This window comes from Mchenga conophoros, linkage group LG6, assembly GCF_057382185.1.
Source record: "Mchenga conophoros isolate Kocher_MC1m ecotype Shallow Benthic linkage group LG6, M_conophoros_male_GT1.1, whole genome shotgun sequence".
In the NCBI taxonomy this organism is placed as follows: domain Eukaryota; kingdom Metazoa; phylum Chordata; class Actinopteri; order Cichliformes; family Cichlidae; genus Mchenga; species Mchenga conophoros.
In genome coordinates this window covers 33,534,306-33,553,975 of record NC_140531.1, presented here as the reverse complement: position 1 = coordinate 33,553,975, position 19,670 = coordinate 33,534,306, and the positions used below count along the sequence as shown (strand labels likewise).

General features: G+C 39.8%; 3 protein-coding genes across 5 annotated transcripts; 2 read left to right on the top strand and 1 right to left on the bottom strand.

The window, feature by feature from the left end:
• Window positions 1-1,442: 1,442 nt before the first annotated feature.
• golga7ba (golgin A7 family, member Ba) lies at window positions 1,443-6,403 on the top strand. 2 transcript variants are annotated; one of them, XM_085277570.1, is made up of 5 exons: window positions 1,443-1,568; window positions 2,601-2,726; window positions 4,927-5,079; window positions 5,176-5,277; window positions 5,403-6,403. In XM_085277570.1, the coding sequence occupies exons 1-5, from the start codon at window positions 1,557-1,559 to the stop codon at window positions 5,484-5,486; spliced, it is 477 nt and encodes a 158-aa protein (XP_085133696.1). In that variant the 5' UTR covers window positions 1,443-1,556; the 3' UTR covers window positions 5,487-6,403. The 2 variants fall into 2 exon arrangements, with proteins under 2 accessions (XP_085133696.1, XP_085133695.1); XM_085277569.1 differs by having other exon boundaries at window positions 4,927-5,277.
• crtac1a (cartilage acidic protein 1a) lies at window positions 6,283-13,955 on the bottom strand. Of its 2 annotated transcripts, none has more exons than XM_085277567.1 (14): window positions 13,796-13,955; window positions 13,088-13,293; window positions 12,798-12,994; window positions 12,573-12,709; window positions 12,333-12,489; window positions 12,090-12,224; window positions 10,622-10,758; window positions 10,404-10,540; window positions 10,216-10,298; window positions 9,672-9,772; window positions 9,367-9,535; window positions 8,776-8,921; window positions 8,500-8,539; window positions 6,283-7,794 (listed from the first exon to the last, which is right to left on the bottom strand). In XM_085277567.1, exons 1-14 carry the CDS (start codon window positions 13,898-13,900, stop codon window positions 7,676-7,678), a joined length of 1,869 nt encoding a protein of 622 aa, XP_085133693.1. In that variant the 5' UTR covers window positions 13,901-13,955; the 3' UTR covers window positions 6,283-7,675. The 2 variants fall into 2 exon arrangements, with proteins under 2 accessions (XP_085133693.1, XP_085133692.1); XM_085277566.1 differs by lacking the exon at window positions 6,283-7,794 and adding an exon at window positions 8,208-8,418 and having other exon boundaries at window positions 13,796-13,954.
• Window positions 13,956-14,081: 126 nt separating this feature from the next.
• On the top strand, window positions 14,082-18,940 carry r3hcc1l (R3H domain and coiled-coil containing 1-like). Its single transcript, XM_085277568.1, has 7 exons — window positions 14,082-14,299; window positions 14,619-15,092; window positions 15,610-15,812; window positions 16,378-16,448; window positions 16,738-16,833; window positions 17,439-17,579; window positions 18,190-18,940. The coding sequence occupies exons 2-7, from the start codon at window positions 14,640-14,642 to the stop codon at window positions 18,240-18,242; spliced, it is 1,017 nt and encodes a 338-aa protein (XP_085133694.1). The 5' UTR covers window positions 14,082-14,299; window positions 14,619-14,639; the 3' UTR covers window positions 18,243-18,940.
• The last annotated feature ends 730 nt before the right edge of the window (window positions 18,941-19,670 follow it).

Here is a 19,670-nt window from a genome sequence, read left to right as displayed (position 1 = left end):
AAATACAAATAACGACACTTCAAGTAAGACCTTGAAGTGACATTTGAAGTTTTAAAAACTAATTGCCATTTAGACTCATTTCGATTGTTTTTAAATGAGAGAAAAATTAGTTGTTAAATCACAAAATGGAGCTGTAATAAATTTTATTTGAAAATTTAGGATGAATGATGCTGCTTTCTTTAACATATAGCTTATAGTATAGGCTACTACTAATAATCAAGACTGCAATCTGTTTCAAACAAGCTCTCATTTCCTGAACATAAAACCAAAAAGCTCTTGTCACAGAAATTTATATTTTAGATATAGTTTTGTAAGGAAAAACTTATTTCATGAAGCCTTTTTAACACATATTATGAAATTTACATGGAGATTTTGTAAAACAAATAAAATAAAAGCAAACACCTAATTATCAATAAATGCAGTTCCTCTAATAGCCTCTTGAGGTTGCTTCCAAAGGCAAAAGCAGGCTAGAAAAGACCAAACCCAGCAATCAAAACAACATGTTTACAGTTTGTTTGAGTTTTTTTTAATTCACCTTTTTGGATTGTGTTATGCTTTAAAGTAGTTTCGACCTTCCAGAAATACGGTGGTGGCCACAATTCTAACTCTAAGGGTTCTGGATGTGGAGATGGTTGCCAGATGTCCTCTAAACTTGTATGATTGCTGTCTTATTGATTTGACTCTATATTATCATATGTCCAAAATGGCAGACAAGTTAATGTCACTTGGTTAACAGTCACATGGCTTCAAAACCTCAATTTCACTCCAAATAGTGGATGAGGACCTGCAGCATCCTATGTCAGAACACCTGTCAATCAAGCAGCCACGCCCCTGATTCAATTATCAGGTGAATGAGTTATAAAAACTTTGAACTGCTGTGAGGAGGGACACTATTGCCTCTATTTGGGGGGGGGGGGGGGGGGGGGGGGTCGATCCCAATGCTGGTATAAGTATCGCAATACTAGCGCAATAGCATTGATATTTCTAATTCTATCCTCCAACTTCAGTATTTAGACCTCAAACATACACTGTGAAAAATGTCTGAACCTTTTTGTGTTAAATGTACATGTACAAGCTGACCCAAAGTGTATTAAAGACAGGCACATTGACATTCCAGGTCTCCAAAAAAGAAACCTAACCCCTTAAACCCTTTATAAGTTGCCTTTATAGGTTAAACATATCAGTATCGGTATTAGTATCGGCAATATTTAGTTCATATCTGATCGATACCAAAATGTGCAGCATGGCAGATAACTAGCTGACTCCCTTTCAGAGACCGCCTCAAGTGGCCAGCAGAGGAACTGCAGTTTTTGACACTTCCACATTCTCCGCTCTGGCTGCATTTTTCAGGTTTGGAGGTCGTCTCCCCCACCCCGACGTCCTGCAAAGTCAAGTTGAGACTGAAGAAAAAGCCGAACACTCTACTACATTAAGCCCCGCCCCCTCAGGATTACAAGCCTCTCCTCCTCTCCCCACCCTCCCCCCTTCCGTGTCCCACTAAGCGGTTTCAGAGCGTGAAGGGACTCGTCCCTACAGCCACGGATGCACGGTGCAACATGGCGACAGAGGTAAGACACTCGCTCGGTTTAATTTCCAGCTCGGGTCCGGTTACCGGCACGAACAGTGACATGAAGGTTTAAACGAAACAGGCGCGGCTCCAGTTAACACGGACGTTGAGGGCATGGAGGCTGCACACGGTTAACCTGTGCGGATCACTTGTATCTGGAGTGACCACTGTGTCCTACATTATCACGCCAGTTTCGCCAGAGGATTTGGTCGTTTTCATTTCTGTCTTTTTTTTTTTTTTAACCACATAAACGCGTTCTAGTATTTTGTTTAAAGAGAAAAAAAAAGGGAGGGAGGCATTTTTGAAAGTCAGCTGAGCTATAAGAAAAAAGGATCAGTGCAGCCCCCTCCGTCCCTGCCATGTTAAGCTGTTTTGGTGAAAGCAGATCTGTTTTTGTGTATTGAGAAGCCACGTTAATCCGGTGACAAGCAACTGTGTTTGACTACACACACATACCCACTCACACACACACGGAGGACAGCCGTTCAGCACCATGGACAGAAGCCACTCCACCCCGACCTTCCTCCGTGCTTTGCCTGACTCCCTTTTCCTCCATCTGTGCTTTCATGTAACCAAAAATAATGGTGACGCACAAAACTGATTATATCAAGCATAAACAAGCTTGTATGTAATACTTGTTTGGCCTCTAAAAGTCTGCTTCAGCTTGTTCCGTGTAATCGATCCGTGTTTAGCCGTAGTGAAATGTTGTCCCGTCTCCCTGCTTTCCTGAAAGACCAAGAGAAAGTGTGTGTGTGTGTGTGTGTGTAAAAGATCGTATGTCTGATGCTGGGCTTTGCTCCAGCAGTCAACAAGGCAGAAAAGCGTGCAGACACTGAGCCAACGAGTGATCGATCACATCTACTCCATCACCCTGTTCCTCTAAATCAGCTGCTGTTTGTACACATTACAGGTGAACAGGTGCTCAGGGATGCACATAGAGGGATACATAGCTCTCTTTTGGGACTCATTAAAGAGATACTATATTAACCCTTACTGTATTACTCTCTCTCTCTGTGTTATTTGATTCCCACAGTTTCATAACCTGCAGGAGTTGAGGCACAGTGCATCTCTGGCCAACAAAGTATTCATTCAGAGAGACTACAGTGAAGGAACCACCTGCAAGTTTCAGACCAAGTTCCCCTCTGAGTTGGAGAGCAGGGTAAGGAAACTGGAGGAGTTACAGTGTAATGTGATTTAATTCTAGGTTTTATATTGTGTTTTAATAGGTGCAGATCATACAAGCATTTAGATCTTTGTTAGCATCATGGTCTGAAAAGAAAAAGTCTGTTAAAAGGCATTATCATGACATTCATATGCTTGATAATAGATGCAAAATAATATAAATAATATAATAAATATAAACGCATATACAGTAACAAAGCTTCATTTCAGTACCGAGTAAAGCAAAACACACAAATCACTCCACATTCTCTGTTGTTCACTGGTTTCAGCGTATTTGAATGCTTCTTCCCACTTCTTTTTAAACATGTTATTTATTGAGGATCATGTTCCCTATTTTTGGCATCATTTTAACACGTATAGAATAAAGCCTTATGTCATCATATCATATGTGTGTAGAGTTCATTTGGGGTGGACAAAAAGTGAATCTTTCAGCATCAGACACTTAATTCCCTTTATTTTATTGATTTTTAATGTAGCAATATAAGGGTTTCATGACTCAGATCGGTTCTTTCACATGTAGATAAAGCAAACAAAATTCCTGATTGCTAGATAAAATTGTTATGCTGTGTAGAATGATATACGCACAAAGCTCTGTGATTTGGTCAGTCATTACCTCGCTAGCTTTTATCACTGTGGAGTAAAAAGTATGAGGTGTAAGTCGTCCATTAAGAGGGTTGCTGACCCACTATTGATTATGTGCCTCATCACATGAGCCAAGGTGGGAAAAAGGGTGTGGGTCATTATAACCAGAGGTGTGGGTGAAACCATTGTGAGACCTTGCCTCACCCTATTATATGACCTATTGAGATCAACTGACGCATGATGTGAGTGGGCGTTAAGGCATCTGTGCAGGGATTTCAAAACTGCACTGTAGGTGGCAGACAGTTGGTGTTGTAAGCCACACCCTCTGTTCAGAGTGGACATAGATGGCCTCTTAGACTCGTCTTTCAAGACGAGTGACCTTTGTCCTTTAGATGCAGATGTACAGCTGAGTCTTGTCCTGTCAAGGTGGCTCTTTTATGTTGTGCCAAGTGTTTACGGAGTGGCTGCTTGGTTTCTCCAATGGAGCCCTCCTCGCTGCACTGTACTGCACACACTACATTGTTTAGTTTGTGTTTGGAGGTTTTTTCCTTGGGATCAACCAGCTTTTGTCTAAATGTGTGTGGCTGTGTCTGGACTACACTGGGATGTCCTGCTTGGAGAAGACTCTCCTGAGTTTCTTTGATAAACTGGCTACATAAGATATGACGTTTGTCCTTCTGATTCTCCCTAGTTGGTGTCTGACCTTATTTTCTGTGCATCCTTGCTGATTTGATGAAAGCTCAATTGGGAAATCCACATGTTTTAAGAGCTTTATTTACATGTGTGTGTTCCCTTTCTTTTCCTTCTGGCTTAAAGGGAACAGTTTCTGTGTTGTAGGGTCCTGATTACTCCAAGTTTGTGTTCCAGAGGGTGGTGGGAGTCAAAGAGTAGGTACTGGTCTGTGTGTGTAGGCTTCCAGAAATGACAAACTGTTATACTTTGTATCTTTCCTGGTAAACTATCATTCTATCCACTTAGTCGATGTGAACAGTGAAGGCTTCTACTTCTTGGGTTTTGATTTCAGAGTTTAGATGTGATGATGTGTGTTCCCCACAAGGGAGCTAGGATGGTTGCAAGGTGCTTGGAAATTTTGTAGGTGGCTGAGTTGATACTGCTTGGGACTCCTTTGTGGATCTTTGGAAGTCCATATATACAGGGTATAGCATTTCCTGGGTACAGGAAGTGTAGTCAGTGGCTTCATCCATTTCAAGTTGTTGTAGGCAACTGATGACTTTCTTTTCATAGTTGCTTGTGGGGTCTCGTCTTAAAGCTTCATAGGTATTGTTGTAAATGTGGAGGAATAAACACAGCTGGTCACTGGGTCATAGCTGGAGTCCCAGGTCTCATCAGCACTGACGATTCTTGAAATGAAGGTCAGTTTCACACGTTAGCTGATGTTTGAGGTTTGTGCTGAAATCTCGCAAGTGCATGGGCAATAAAACACTCGCAGCGTCTTCCATGGAAGTGACTTCAAAGGGGAAATTAAAATCATGCAATATTTTTTCCCTTCTCCAGCTCAGTAAGTTACTTTATTAAACATAGTATTTGCTGTTGCTACTCACTGACCCCATTTCTGCTCTTTTGTCTGTCTCCAGATCGAGCGAACACTGTTTGAGGACACTGTGAAGACGCTGAATAACTATTATGCAGAGGCGGAAAAGATTGGAGGACAGTCCTACTTGGAAGGGTGTCTGGCCTGCGCTACAGCATATCTCATTTTCCTCTGCATGGAGACACGTTATGAGAAGGTCAGAATCCAATACATTTTGATGTTCTGGGACAAATTAACATGTAGTTTGGATTTTATATTGCTTCTCATTTTTCCTCTTCCGTCTGTGTGTCAGGTGCTGAAGAAGATTGCCAAGTACATTCAGGAGCAGAATGAGAAGATTTATGCTCCCAGAGGTCTCCTTATCACAGATCCCATAGAAAGGGGAATGCGTGTTGTATCCTTATTCTGAATTTTGGGTGTATTGCAAAAAAAAGCAAAACAAAACCACATTTCTGTAAAATATTTGTGCAATTTATTATAAACCACAGATCATTTTTGTTCCTTAACAACTTTTAACAGATAGAGATCTCCATCTATGAAGATCGGGGCTCCAGTGGCTCCAGCTCAGGGAGCAGCTCTGTGTCCGGCAGCACTGCTCGATGACTGGATGCTTCCTAAACCTGCGTCCACCTGATCACTCACAACCATGAAGGAAAACCTAGGATGTAATACGACTCCTCTTCCAACACCAACCACCCCCTCAGCTACGCTCACACAAAGTATTCACCAGTTTTTTTCCCCATCATGTCCCTAACTTGTTCAGAGTAGACACTTGAAACACGCACTTTAGTGGTTTATTACGAAAGAAATGTGCAGGTGCTGATGCACTTTTGCTAAGATGTAATGTCTCAATGAAAAGGATGAAAAGATGCAGCTAGTGATGCTTTGTGTGATCCCACCATTTCTCTCCTTCCTGTCTGATTTCAAGATAAAAGGGACGAAGTGCCTCATCTGCTGTCATTGTACCACGTAGGCCAGATCAACCTGGGCTGCACCCCAAACACTGGACCAAACACAAGACTAGACCCCAAATTCAGCACCTCTTCCAAATCGGCTCTAAATCATGCTGTCTGGCAGCAGATGAATGCCATTTAAGTCATCCATAATGTAGCAGATCCTCCATATTTATGATGAAGCTTGTATTTCCTTTTTTAAAGTCATAGCCACAAATCCAAGTACTAACCTCTTGGTTTCATTGAGCGAGAGCAACTCTTCCTAAATTTAGATTATGCAAAGACTCGTTGTGCGTGAAGCGCAGCAGTAAGTAAAGAAGGGATGGGTCAGAAATGTCTTCCTAAATTATACCTGTAAGTGTTTATGAAAATACACCAACCCTTCCCTGCTTTATGAACAGACTTCCAAAGAAAAATAACTGCCAAAAAACAAACTGGCTCACAAATGTGAATGTTTCTTTTATTTTGGTGACATTTTGTGCAAGAACAAGTTTTCATACTGCTTATTGTTTTAATACACATGGTAGAAATGACTGGCGTCAAATAAACAGTTTCATCACAGCCCCATCGAGCTCATTGTTCTTGTATTATACAAATATATGAAATCAGTGTTACTCATATTAAGCATTTTAAATGATTACAAACATAAGAAAAGGCTCAGTACTCAATCTGAGCTGCTTGTTGGACATAAACCAGAAACCAAGTTTCATGTAAACAAGCAAGTGCAACGCTATAAATACCTCCCAGGCATCCATATTTCCCTCCCTTTATCTGTTGTTGCCAATTTTTCTCTCTGCCTTAGAGTGTCATCATTTAGATTGGGTATAAAAATCTTTCTAGTTGAACCTGCCCCATTCAGACAACACTACCATCCTCGGCATCAAATCAAATGTGATGGAAGGAAGGACACAGATTATCTAAGCAGGAATATAGAAGAGCAGCTGCTAAATGGAAGTTTGCAAATATCAAAAGCAGCACTGGTTAACATTTCTGCATTAATACTCTCAGCATGGAAGGTGAAGAGGATTGCTCATAGCAACGCCTACGGATGACATACTGGTCGTGTAGTTCCTCTGAGCTCCACAGTTTTCAGTACTTGATCAAATTGTTAGTCTAAAATCCAAGTGCTTTGTTTCAGTGTCAAAGCTCTCACTGAGTTATCAATAATGCATTAAAGATACAGTAAGCAAACAGCCCAAATCAGTGATAATGTAGCTGCTGGATTTGTCACTTAAACTCAAAGGCAATGTTGTGTACACTTTGTTTGACATGTCAGTAAGCTTAGAGTTTATTACCAAAATATTTGGTTTAATTCTTTAGCTTGACAGTAACATGATCCGTAAATCAGTGTAAAAGACAACAATATTAAACATCATTAAATCTTAAATTTACTGGAGACGGACACCATTTCCAAAAAAACCAAAGATGTATAATTTTATGCAGCCCTTTTTTCCTAAAGGCATTTTGTCTTCACAGCAGACAAAGCTGACAAAGTGGTAAAGAAATTAACAAATTGATAATGTCCACTCAGGGCCGTGGTATTGTGGACACTGCTAACAGTCACCGATACCTAAGTAGCACAGAGGTAACAAAAAAAACCTGCCTTAAAAAAATTACTTAACAATTTAAGCGTATTGCTTATTTTGTTACAAATTCCTCATGCCTGCATGCACTAACTGGTTATTTGGCACTACAGCTTCCACATGCAGCCAGCTCATCAAAACAAACAAGCAAAGTTCAGGATGGACATGCTCCATGCATGTCACAGTAATTTGTTCTAGCAGGTGTTAGATCCAGGTGACCAGCGCTGGATAGAGGTCTTTTCCCTGAAGACTAGTCTCACTTCATTTCTGATACTGCAGACAGGAATAAAACACACTGTAATAAAACTGTCTTAAACCAGGAGGCTTCAAACATGGAGACCGAAGATCGAACACCATCATAAAATGGAGCCAATGCTGCATGGGTGGAGAGAACAGAGGAGAGTAACAGTGAGGGAGGACGAGACAGACAAGCAGACATCAGATTAATACTAAACAAACAGAATGACTAAAAATGAAGACTTGGTCATCCACGTGTGAAGACGAGGACAGGTACAAGTGGGGAAAATTGGGGAACTCAGGGTAACCTTTGTGGTTTGCACTAAATACTTTCAGTTACTCTGTGTCAGCCACAGTTCGTGTGTCTTGTTCTGTTTCAGCACGTTTTTAGTGCAAATTCAGCATCTCTTAAGTCACGCAGGAAACACTTCCTTGCATTTGTTACTCTCAGGGTAGCAGGGGTAATGCTGAGACTGGAGGATTAAAATGTGAGTACTAGAACAGTTAAGACTGACTTTTGAGCTATGAAATAATTTGAAAGAGCCGGTGTATTGATAGGAACAAGTTTATTCACTTCATTTAAAGCCATAAAAGAGAAAAGAAATCTTAAAAAAAGGAAAATGAAATAAATCTGCTCACAGAGTAAAGAAAAACAACCAACTCTCCCTTTTAAAAACCAAAGCAAAAGACATTTTTTTTCTGTAACATTATTGTAAACCACAAAAATCCTTTATTGCATTTCATGTGATTCTCTTTAAAGACCTGTAGAAAAATAAACATTCAATTAAAAATAAAATAATATCTGGTTTTGGATTATTTTATGAATCTTTAAGACTTGCTCACCTGCACAGCGTCCATTCCTGACAGTAAAGCCGTTACCACACTAAAAAGAAAAGAAAAAAATAGAGGAAAAGGTTTTTATCCAAACCAAATAAGCTGATTCTGAGACGTTTTAAAAACAATTTACTTTTATTTTTTGAAAGGTAGGAGTAAAATATCTTATAATTAAACTAACCAGAGAGAGAGAGAGATTAAGGCTTTGGTGTTGTTCAATTCACTGCTCCACTAACAGAAATAAAGGCGTGTTCATAATTCATGCTGGGAATTCGAGCTGTGTACCTGCGTGTCATTGGCAAGCTCAGTGGTTTCCCCTTCTTTGGGATAGGTGACTTCCAACACAGAGTTCATTTCACCAGCCTGAAGAGCTCGAGTAAAACTAGTGCTGTCTGGCCAGGAGACCTCGAGCACCTTCACCTCATCATTTCCTGGGAGTCATGAGTACAAGACACAATACTACGTTACATTTTACAAGTACAAATTTGTATTTTCGGATTAGATTTAAAAATATCTGCTGGGATGCTACCTGCCTCCTGACTATCAAACTATGTTTTACAGACTGATGTGAGAGCATCTCATCTTAATTTTAGCAAGAAAGGACATTAGCTTATATCCCAAAATTTGTAAACTTTTACCAGCCATTAGTTATAACACCAGTATCTGGTTTAAAGTAAAAAAATATCAGGGATACTATTGTTTAGCTGAGATGTCTAAAAACACCAATGACAAAGGCACACATACTGAGTTCTAGTGTTTGACAGGATAGATGCACGATCACAAAAAAAAAGCTGTTTGGCCAACAATCTGCTCTAGTGTTTACTTGTGAGGTGTCTGCTGTTTTTTCAGTGTCTACAACATTTAAAAGGAAATCACCTAAACCAAAGTGGGCGACTGGCTCCATCTCACATAGATATCCAGAGCCTCCATCAATGATGCGCGTGTGAGCTCCACTCTGACTGGTGAAGACTGTCACCTTGGCACCCCGGGCGAAAGAACCAAACTGGGTGCGAGGAATGACCCGCAGCCAGTTATTGGATGATCCCTAGCAACAAGGATGTTCATGGATTATTATTCGCTAACTAATAATAAGAAGACCAGTTAGTAGGTATATCATTAGGCTGTTAGTAAAAAGAAAAACAAACAAACTCCACCCGACAAATACACACATGCACACCCACCTGCGTGACCTTAAAGACAGAGATTGGCTGCTGGGCGCTCTCCCCGTGTGCCAACAGCAGGTCCAGCTGTCCATCCCCATCCAAGTCAGTCACAGTACCACCTGTCCAGAACACACAGAGTGCTTTCACTGAACTGACCTACACATCAATGTCAATGGGGAGTCTCCCTGACAGTTATATTTCTGAGGCTCATCCAAACACAGAGGCAGTTCAGGCAACCTCAATATATTTTAACCGGCTAGGATGTTCTCTAATATTTTCACATATTGATTATTGTTTTGTTACCAGGTGAAACAACACTTCAATAGAGTCACTTTTCAAGAAAGCCATAAAAATCATTCTCAATTGATTGTAATATTTTAGAAAAAAAAACATCTGTATATCACTATTTTGTGTCTGTATTGCCTGGGACTACACATCTAAAAGAATTGGCAACTTAATATATGTTAGATTTTTAAACGGATATCCATTAAGATGTACCGTGCCGGTTAAATGCATAGGAAAAACAGCACAAAATGTGCTCTGATATTAAGAGTTTACAGACCTGTTCCTCTCCCTTGTGGCTCTTCAGCATCTCCCACATTAAGTTCCTGGATCAAAGGGTCTGCATTAGTCCTCCTTGAGACCCTGCAAAAAAGGAAACAGCCAAAAAAATAAATAAATCTAGTAACAGTTATTTTTTAATTAACAAAGACATTTCATTGGAAATTTAACAAATACATGAAATCTAACCTGAACAGCCTATTGGGAGCATTTCCTCTGTAGGCAATATTGTTAAAGAACACCTCCAACTCCTTGTCATTATCAAAGTCAGCAGCAATGACTGTGCGAATAGGTGAGGCTTCAGCAAATCTTCCAGTAGCAATATTCTGCAAAGAAAATTGTACTTCTCTCAAGATACACTTTATTAAAACCTTTTGTTTTTGCCAATTTTGTCACTCCTCTCTTACCTGGAAACTGGAATCGCTGCGCTGCAGGAAAAGTCTGTGTGGGCCGTTCCAGTTGCCATAAACAATGTCTGTCTTTCCATCTCCATTGAAGTCAGCCAGTGCTACTCCTCTGCCATGCTGGTATTGGTCCTCCACACCTGTTTGCATGGGCACAGTGTTAAAAGCAACTAATCCAATTTTGTACAATAAAAAAAAAACTAAGTAAAAGTGATCAGAGGACCTTCATATGTCTCTTATATTTAGTGCTACATCCAGGAGACTGCTAGATTAGTTTAGCATAAGGACTGGATTCTGGGGGGATAAATCAGCCTGGCTCAATAACAGTAAGACGCTCCACATACCTGAATGTCTTAAACTCACCAGTTAGCATTTTCACTTGTGTTTGATTAATATTCACATGACAGGCTGTGTTACTTCATGAGGTGTTATCCTTATGAGCCAACCAGACAGCCAGCAAATGTTATAGTAAGCTAAGCAAATAGACTGATTAAAATCAAACAGGGCATCACCTGCTACAACCTGTTGTGGTAAGGAGAGAGCTGAGTGTAAAAGCGAAGCTGTCAATTTACCAGTCAATCTAAATTTCTACATACCTGGTAGAAGTGGCCAGGTGGAAATCTGGGCTTCTCTACTTAGACTGCTACCCCTATGACCCAAACCCAGATAAGCAGTAGAGGATTGATGGATAAATAAACAGTCAAACATAAAAGCCTCCAAATATTTCTAATCTCTTGGTAACTCTACAAATCATATATAAATCACATCATATCAATAAAGATGTAGTTTGATGACTATATCGATTGTGGTTGGCAGTTCGTCTTGTAACCGGAAGGTTGCCGGTTCGAGCCCCGGCTTGGACAGTCTCGGTCGTTGTGTCCTTGGGCAAGACACTTCACCTGCTGCCTACTGGTAATGGTCAGAGGGGCCGATGGCGCAATATGGCAGCCTCGCTTCTGTCAGTCTGCCCCAGGGCAGCTGTGGCTACAACTGTAGCTTGCCTCCACCAGTGTGTGAATGTGAGAGTGAATGAATAGTGGAATTGTAAAGCGCTTTGAGGGCCCCGAAAAGCGCTAAATAAATGCAATCCATTATTATTATTATTATTATTATTATAATTTCTGGTTTTTTCCAAAGGTTGCTGCATAAACAGAGACCACCCCCACTAACTTCTGATGCACACTCAAGCATTTTGTTCTATAAGCTGGCCTGAAATATGACACAAGCCATTCAGTTCAGAAAAGCGAAACAAAGGTTCCTCCTAGCTGGCATTCACAGGGTAAATGAATAATATAATATATAATAATAATAATATAATAATAAAAAAGTAAATAAATTTAAAATTAGAAACCAAATAATGGAAGAGTGAGATGAGACAAAGAATACCTGATATGAAACCATAAGTTGAAGGACAGACTGCAGAAAGTACTACTGAGTTAGGCTTCATGTTCCCTTACCACTTCATTCTCACCTGCCTGTGTTGCCATGTCAACAAAAGCCCCATTTCCATTATTCTTGAACAGGAAGTTGGGTCCATTTTCATTGTCACAGAACACATCAGACCTCGACTCGCTCAGGATTGGTCCAACGACCACACCGCGACCACCTGACCAACGAGCCAACAGTGAAGCTTTCAGTTGTTTTTGACAACTTCAAAAAAAAAAAAATCAAAAAAAAAAATCCCATGTTTCAGGTAAACACTGTGACATCTCACCTGTGTACCTGTTGACTCCGGCCTCAGCAGCTACGTCAGACAGCGCGATGATGCCCTTGCTCACATCACTGGCAGCCTCGTCCATTTCTAAGAGAGCGTGGGGGCCAACATTTCCACTGGCGTAGTTCGCCACGTAGACTGAGTAACGGCCTGTTCCCTGCACAGAAACATCGGTAACTTAGAATAACGTATAATGTACTCAAATGCAATGAGATAGAAGAAATAGGTGGGTTCACTCACCTTTCTATCAACACATGCGACTGAACGTCCCGCCATCCGATTAGCAACACCACGACGTACATTCAGCTCATCGTTGAGCAGATCTTCAAAGCGGCCATTACGAAACTTGAAGAGCTTGTCAGTGTATGTTGCTCGTCCTTGACAGAGAAAGAAAAATTATTTGGTTCCCTCAAATTACTTTGATGACACTTTAATTTCAGGATGACTTTGCAATATCATATTTACCAGAGTAGGCATTGTTTGTATTAAGAAAATAGATTTCTTCTCGTCCATCTCCATCCACATCGCAGGCAGCAACTCCAATAGCATTTCCTGCCTGGTCTCTCAGAGCATAGTATGGAGAGTTACTGTCATCAACAGCAATGTTTACCAGCTTTTTCTGAGTCCTGTCATACTTCAGCACCAGGTTGGGCCCGTTGTACCTGAGAGAAAACGTGATTTTGATTTATTTTTTTTATCACAAATTTCTGCATAAAAATCCTCACACATGGTAATACACTAACACTCACACTTACCCTGCCACCACCACTTCCAGGTCACCATCACCATCCACATCTGTCACAGCCATCCCATAGTTGAGTTGTGTGGGATTGTGCAGATTGTCAGGGGGAAGCATGGTCTGTGTAACAACCTGAAGCATGGGATTCAGGTTTTGGGCATGGGAGTGATGCCAGAGTGTCACTAGTAGGAGCAGCAGACCCGAACCCCACATTATTCCAACCTGGCGAGACACGGAAGTCAGGAAGATATCTTGTTTTGAACAAAACTTGCAAGAAACATCTGAAACTGAGAATTATAATACAAAACAAAACAACATTTCTTAACAATTGAAACTAAATATGAAAATAGAATTATCCGAATTGATCGAAAGCGATCAAATAAGTACGTTAAAAGAAAGAAGAAAAACAAAAACATAACCACCAGACATTGTTTTAAACGTGGAGTGTTTCTGTCTAAATCTACCAACCAAAAGCCTTTAAATCCTTTAAGAAAGCTATAAAATTTCAAGACGTTAAAAAACACAAAACGCAAAAACTACTAATATGTTATTAATGCTCTCCAGCAAATACATTTTCTGTATTTCTGACTTGTTTTTCCTCCAGCGTAATGACATGCAATTCACTGATTTTAATAAAAACATGGATGAAGCCTTTTCCCCATTTTGTGCAAAGCAGAGGCGTGAGCAAGAATTCATTCCCTTCATTATGGCAATACCGTCTTACCGTATCAAGGTGTGGAGGAGAAAATGCGTCTCCTGCAGTGAAGATGATGTGTTTATAGTTGTGAAGCGAGCTTGTCAACGCCTCTATTACACAAATAAGTTTCATAAATTACAAATTTACGAAACACCTTGTGTAACGCGGAGAATACTGTCCAATCAGCGAAGAACTATCTGACCGATGAAGATGGTGACCAATGGCTGAGCTGAATTTCTGTGCACGTGTCTCTTGCACCCAAGGGTTTGGTTTGTTTGTAGTTTATGTTAAACGATGGCACAGAAAAGATGGATTCGGTAGATAGTATATTTACCATTTCTTTTGGGGAAACTCGTTGAACTACAAAGGAAAAGAAAATTCGTTGGAAAAAGGAACCAATAACCTGGCAGTTATTCCGGATTTCGGAGCGGCAGTGCTGTAGAAGAACACAATTTCCCACTACGCTTTGCGCTAGGATTTGCTTGCGTCAAGTGTGCGACGAAAGTCTGTTGTTAAACAAATCATAAACGGGTAAGCCGACAGAGTAAATTTATTTGATTTAATTACAGATTAAATATTCTGAGTGAAAATAAATGAACATGAATGAATGTAACATTAACCGCTATTTATTTTATATTTATTTCTTCATTTAAAAATATCTTTACAAGCTACACGGGAGGAAGTTTAGTTAGCTAACTGAAGCTAGTTATTCAAATCCTGTTTATTTAGAACAGTTTGCCGCGTACCTGGCTGCTTCATTCCTTAATAAAGTCTTTAAAGTAAATTTAGAGTGTTTTGAAAATCTGCGAAGGTCTGACAATGTTCATGTTCTCGTTCCTCCGTGATCCAGATACTTTAACATCATTTAACCATGGAGGATGTGCAGCTTAAAGAAGACTGTGGTCCAACTCAACCAACACCTACACCTCCCTCTCAATCAAAGAGGCCAAGTCAGCCTCTGTACGTCCCCAAACAACGACTTCATGCCTCGAAAGAGAAAGCTCAGACTCAGGGAGAAGTTAAACCAAAAACCAGGCCTCGCTACACAGACAAAGCACGAAAGAACGCCAAGAACAAGAAGGACAAAGCTGGAGGAGCGAATAAACCATCGCCCGCTGGGGGAGAAGGAGATGGAGGTGAAGCGCAAAACAACGACGTTAAGCCAGATGTGAAGGAGGACCGATTACAGGGTTTAGATGCTGAGGCTAATGGGGAGTGTTCCGCCAAAGTGGAGGCAGGCGATACTGCAGAGCAGGAAGAGGAGAGCTGGGACACCTTGTTCAACGATGATGGAGACTGTCTGGATCCACATCTGCTTGAAGAGGTGAGAGCTTGATTTAGGTTTTGATAATCAAAACCCAAGACAGTCCAATCCAACTTTATTTATACAGCACTTTAAAAACAACAAAGTTGACCAAAGTGCTTTCCAATAATAAAACAGAGATAACAGTTAAAAACCATACATTAAGCAGACAAAGAAATAAATATAAATACCAATAAAATAAATAAATGGAAAAAGAAGATAAAAAAATCAGTATATTAAATATTAAAACATGAGTAAAATAGACAATAAAATATACAATGAATAAAATTAACAAAATATAAAAGATTAAGAGTGACCAACAGCTGACTAAAACTGACTACAAGCAGACTCTGGTACTACTCCTAAAAAGCCTTCGAAAAAAAGTGTGTTTTTAAAAGTGACAAGCAGAATAATGTCCACCCAGATTCACATACACATTGCTGATAATTAACCTAAAAAATCCTATTTAATATGATGCAAAACAGATCTTTTTCTCTTCTCATCATTGTCTTCTCTCCTGCCTGCCTTGAATGCACAGCTGGCTTTGAAGGAAGGAAAAAAGAAGGAGTCAATCCAAGAGCCTAGGTTTGATTACTACAACATGGACAGAGCCAGTTATGATGATGATGATGATGATGACATTGACCTCACAGAGGATGAACTATCTCATATTGTAGAGATCTACGATTTCCCTACAGAGTTCAAAACAGAAGACCTTCTTAAGCTGTTTCAGTGCTACCAGTAAGTCTCTAACCATGTTAGAATTGTACAAACTTTGTTTTTGCCTTATATACTGTATGTCCTTTTATATTTGCAGAGATGTCAGTAAACCTCTGCATCTATTTGCATGATTCACAGTTTGAAATAATCCTTTTTTTTATCGTATACTGAGCCTTGGTGCAGCCCTGAGTTCAGCATTGTCTGAAACCAGCTGCTGCAGCTCTTTTTTTTGTCTTGGTGCTAGCTGTGTTCTTCTAATTGGGTGGGACTGCAGGTGAGAGGGGCTTCTGTGCTCACTCCAAGATCACTGTTCCACCAGGCTGTTCTTGACATCATGCAGATGAAGTAGAAGAAACTTTTTTAATAGAGCATTTGGATGAGTACCATTGTAACAGTATATGTTAGAAAATAAGGAAAGGATAATAGGTTTACTTTAAGACAAAAAAAGTTGTGAAATCTATGAAAGAGCACAAGTATATGATTTTTACATCTTTAGGGAGCACTGTCTTCCTTTTAGAGCTAATGCTCTGAGGGCATGTTGTGAAATATTCTTACTACCTTGTGTGATTTCTGACTGTCTTTTCAGAAAGAGAGGATTTGACATTAAATGGATTGATGACACACATGCCCTCGGCCTTTTCTCAAGCCCCATAGCAGGTAAGTAAAGCTCTGCCTCACATTTAAGGCAATTACAGTTCATTATGCTGTTCATTAAGTGTCATTGCTATGACTCATCATCTTGCTACGATGTTGTAAGTAGAATTGTTTTAGTAAAGAAAATCCTGTCCAACAATCTTAATGCTGTTTGCTCCTGAGCTTTTTGAGATTGTGTCTCTGTTACTTGGGCCATCGTTTTTCTGACTTCAGGTTAGAAAAACACATTTTTCAGTTGTAAGGAGATATTAAACTCACCGACTATTACATTTTGTTCATTTTCCCTTTTAAGCTCGTGAAGCTCTGAGATCCAAGAATCCACTGATGAAGTTGCGACCACTTTCCAAATCTTCCTCTGCAACAAAGGCCAAAGCCCGTAGCTGCTCAGGTGCGATTGCACATATCTGTGTTTGTCATTTTTCATAATTTTGTGTTTGTATAATAATAAAGCAAATCCATATTTGTTGAGAAAACCCTTTAGCTTCATATCCAATTCTCCAGTACACTACCATTTAGTCTTTCAAGATCCTCTGCATTCTTGACTGTGGGTTTGGTTTGTGTCTGTCGCTTCCTCAAACTGAAACTGAATTTCTACTTTGAATTGAATCTCACCTATGGTGCAGCCTACACAAATAGCTGATGTTGTTGCCAGCGTTTATACTTATGCCTGGTTTGCCTGCTTTACTCCTCAGTTTCTCCACTGAAATACCAATTGGTGGTCCAGTTTCTCTCTTTGAGATGATCCGTACTCTTCCAGTCAGCTAAAGAAAATGACAGCAGAAGAAGAAATGAATGGAAATATGTAGAATGAGCCAGTTACATATGTTACAGGCTTAATTAAGATGATGTGGTTTTGGGGTTATTGTGATGTTTGTAAAGTGTATTTTGGTGCCATCCAGGTTGTATTACACCACAAATTAAACATTTAAAGCGCTTAAAAACTGTTCTGTATCTCCCACATTTATATGTATCCTCCTTTCCTCTTGCCCCCAGACTACCTCCTGCCTGCTAAAGAGAGACCTCAGACGAGTGCAGCACTGGCTCGGAAGCTTGTGATCGGTGCCCTCGGTGTAAAGAGCAACCTCACAAAGGAGCAGCGTGAGGCAGAGAGGAAGAAACTCCAGGAAGCAAGAGGTACGTTGTACTTCTTTAGGTCTCCTCTTACTTTTTGGGCTGAAGTCTCATCTTGGGTGGGCGGTTGCTAAACTAATTATGGATTCGGTAGCTTATGTGTGAGGGTCATACAGGGTGCTCAGTTAAACTGAGACGTAAGTACAAATAATTACTGTCCCAATAGTTGTATCACAAAGTTACCACCACAAGTGGGAGCTGTTTTCATACTTAACTGAAGAAAGTGGAAAGTTTCAAATGTAGTGCCAAAAGAAGTCCGTCCATTGCTGTGTAGGTTACAGTAAATCTATAATCAGTAAAGCAACCATTTCCTTTCACAGATGGAAAATAAGTATATAGGGCCAGAAAACAACCGCTGACCATCCAATGACAGTCAGTCCAGGAAGTCAGGAAGTAAAGCACACTAAAAAAAAAGCTCCTTTGTTCTCAGTTTAGGCTCACTGCTGCACTACCATCAGTGAACAAATACTAAACTTGGTGTTGGAACAGATGCCATGTATGGTTCTATGTGAAGATTAATATGCAATCATCTTCAGCTCTTTACTGCTCTTCATGCGGCAAAGACAGTGATATAAATATAAGACTTTTGTTTGTCGTGTGATTTATCTTTCAGAACAAAAGCGCCTGGCAGCCAAGCAGAGGGAAGACGCTTGGGAGGGAAAGTAACTGGACAAACCTCTATTTTTTTTTTTCCCTTTAAATTCCTTGAGTCAGCAGAGGCTTAAATCATTTCTGTTTCATGTAATGCTCTGGTTTTTTAGCTGGCCACTCCTTCGTACAGGCATATTTCCGAGAAATGATTTTTTTTTTTTTCAAACTGTTTCCTGAGAGGCTTTTACCGTTTCCTTTGTCATTCAGTGTCTGACATCATAAAATGCTACATGATCAGATCACCTTCAATTATCTGTGAACTCACCGACTCACCTGGACTCTATGTATTGTAAGCACAGTCTGTAGTCAAGCACTGAAGCTAATGGTTCAGTTAACAAGTAACGAACGCGTTAACTGAAATACTTATCTGTACACATCCTCGTGTTTGGGTTTTTAAATGTTTTAAGATATAAAAGTGACGTGACGCTTTCAGTTACATGTCACTGCAGTTCAGTCATGTTGATTCGTTAAATTTTTATGTGTCACAACATTGTTGATTTTATCCAGTTTGAGTGATTAAATTGAAGGTGGTGTCATTAAAAATTAATGCTGCATTGTTTGCAGTTTAAGTTTTATCAAAGTATTAACTTACTTTTAAGCCATCGTGTCAGGTGGTTTCCGGTGTTTGAACTGATACCCGATATTATGTATAATGTTTTGCTCAATGCAGCTGCTGTTATGTATGTCCAGTAAAAAAACAAAAAAAACCAAAACTGCTCGACTTCGTCTGTTAAAATCTGAGCGTGTGCTTAAAGACACGAGTCTAGACATTTCACGATGACAAGCAAAACTGTCATCAAAGATTTTCCTTGACATTGAAGCACCTCACTATTTTTGTGCATCACTTAAACAAATCTACCAAGATTTTCAGTTCAGCTCCTGTTTTTAGCTCCATCCATTCTTGCTCTGTTTGTTGACAAAATGTAATGACAGTACGAAGAAAAACATGTGTCTCTTTATTCCTGACAAGCTTCTTTTTTTTTTTTAAACTTTACAAAGGTAATCACTAAAGAGAGACAGTATTTATTCTAACTGTCATCAAACAGGGTTTCCCAAGAGTCAGCTTTCATAATTCAGCTTCCTCAGACACATATCTCAGGCTCCAGAGCCCTTTTTTGACAGCTGCAGGCAGACGCCTCTTCTGAGGCTTTACCCAGCAGACCACAGACCATGTGGCACTGCAGCTCATTCAGTTCCTCGGTGAATAATTACACCACTTTCAGCCAGTGTGGAGAAGGCGTTTTAAATTTGTTCTTCAAGAGATTTGTAACAAAAATCAAATTTGCTGCTAAATTAAGTTTTTTTTTTTATTTTTAATTATTTTTTACATTTTTTTTTTTAGCCCTTTCAGCCAGTCGAAATGTTCATGCACTAACAGAGCAGATTGCTGTGTACTTAAATGTTTAAAATGATTATTCCTTAAATTTAAGTAGTCCTGCAGAT

Bases quoted from the DNA above. Each gene is read 5' to 3' on its own strand.
- crtac1a (XM_085277567.1), bottom strand. From the start codon at position 13,900: ATGAAACTTATTTGTGTAATAGAGGCGTTGACAAGCTCGCTTCACAAC. The intron at 12,995-13,087 runs GTAAGTGTGAGT...GTTTTCTCTCAG, and splicing joins CTGGAAGTGGTGGTGGCAGG to GTACAACGGGCCCAACCTGG. The intron at 10,299-10,403 runs GTTAGATTTCAT...CCTTTTTTGCAG, and splicing joins GCTCCCAATAGGCTGTTCAG to GGTCTCAAGGAGGACTAATG.
- r3hcc1l (XM_085277568.1), top strand. From the start codon at position 14,640: ATGGAGGATGTGCAGCTTAAAGAAGACTGTGGTCCAACTCAACCAACA. The intron at 15,093-15,609 runs GTGAGAGCTTGA...TTGAATGCACAG, and splicing joins ATCCACATCTGCTTGAAGAG to CTGGCTTTGAAGGAAGGAAA. The intron at 16,449-16,737 runs GTAAGTAAAGCT...TTCCCTTTTAAG, and splicing joins TTTCTCAAGCCCCATAGCAG to CTCGTGAAGCTCTGAGATCC.
- golga7ba (XM_085277569.1), top strand. The intron at 2,727-4,926 runs GTAAGGAAACTG...GTCTGTCTCCAG, and splicing joins CCTCTGAGTTGGAGAGCAGG to ATCGAGCGAACACTGTTTGA. The intron at 5,278-5,402 runs GTATCCTTATTC...AACTTTTAACAG, and splicing joins TAGAAAGGGGAATGCGTGTT to ATAGAGATCTCCATCTATGA.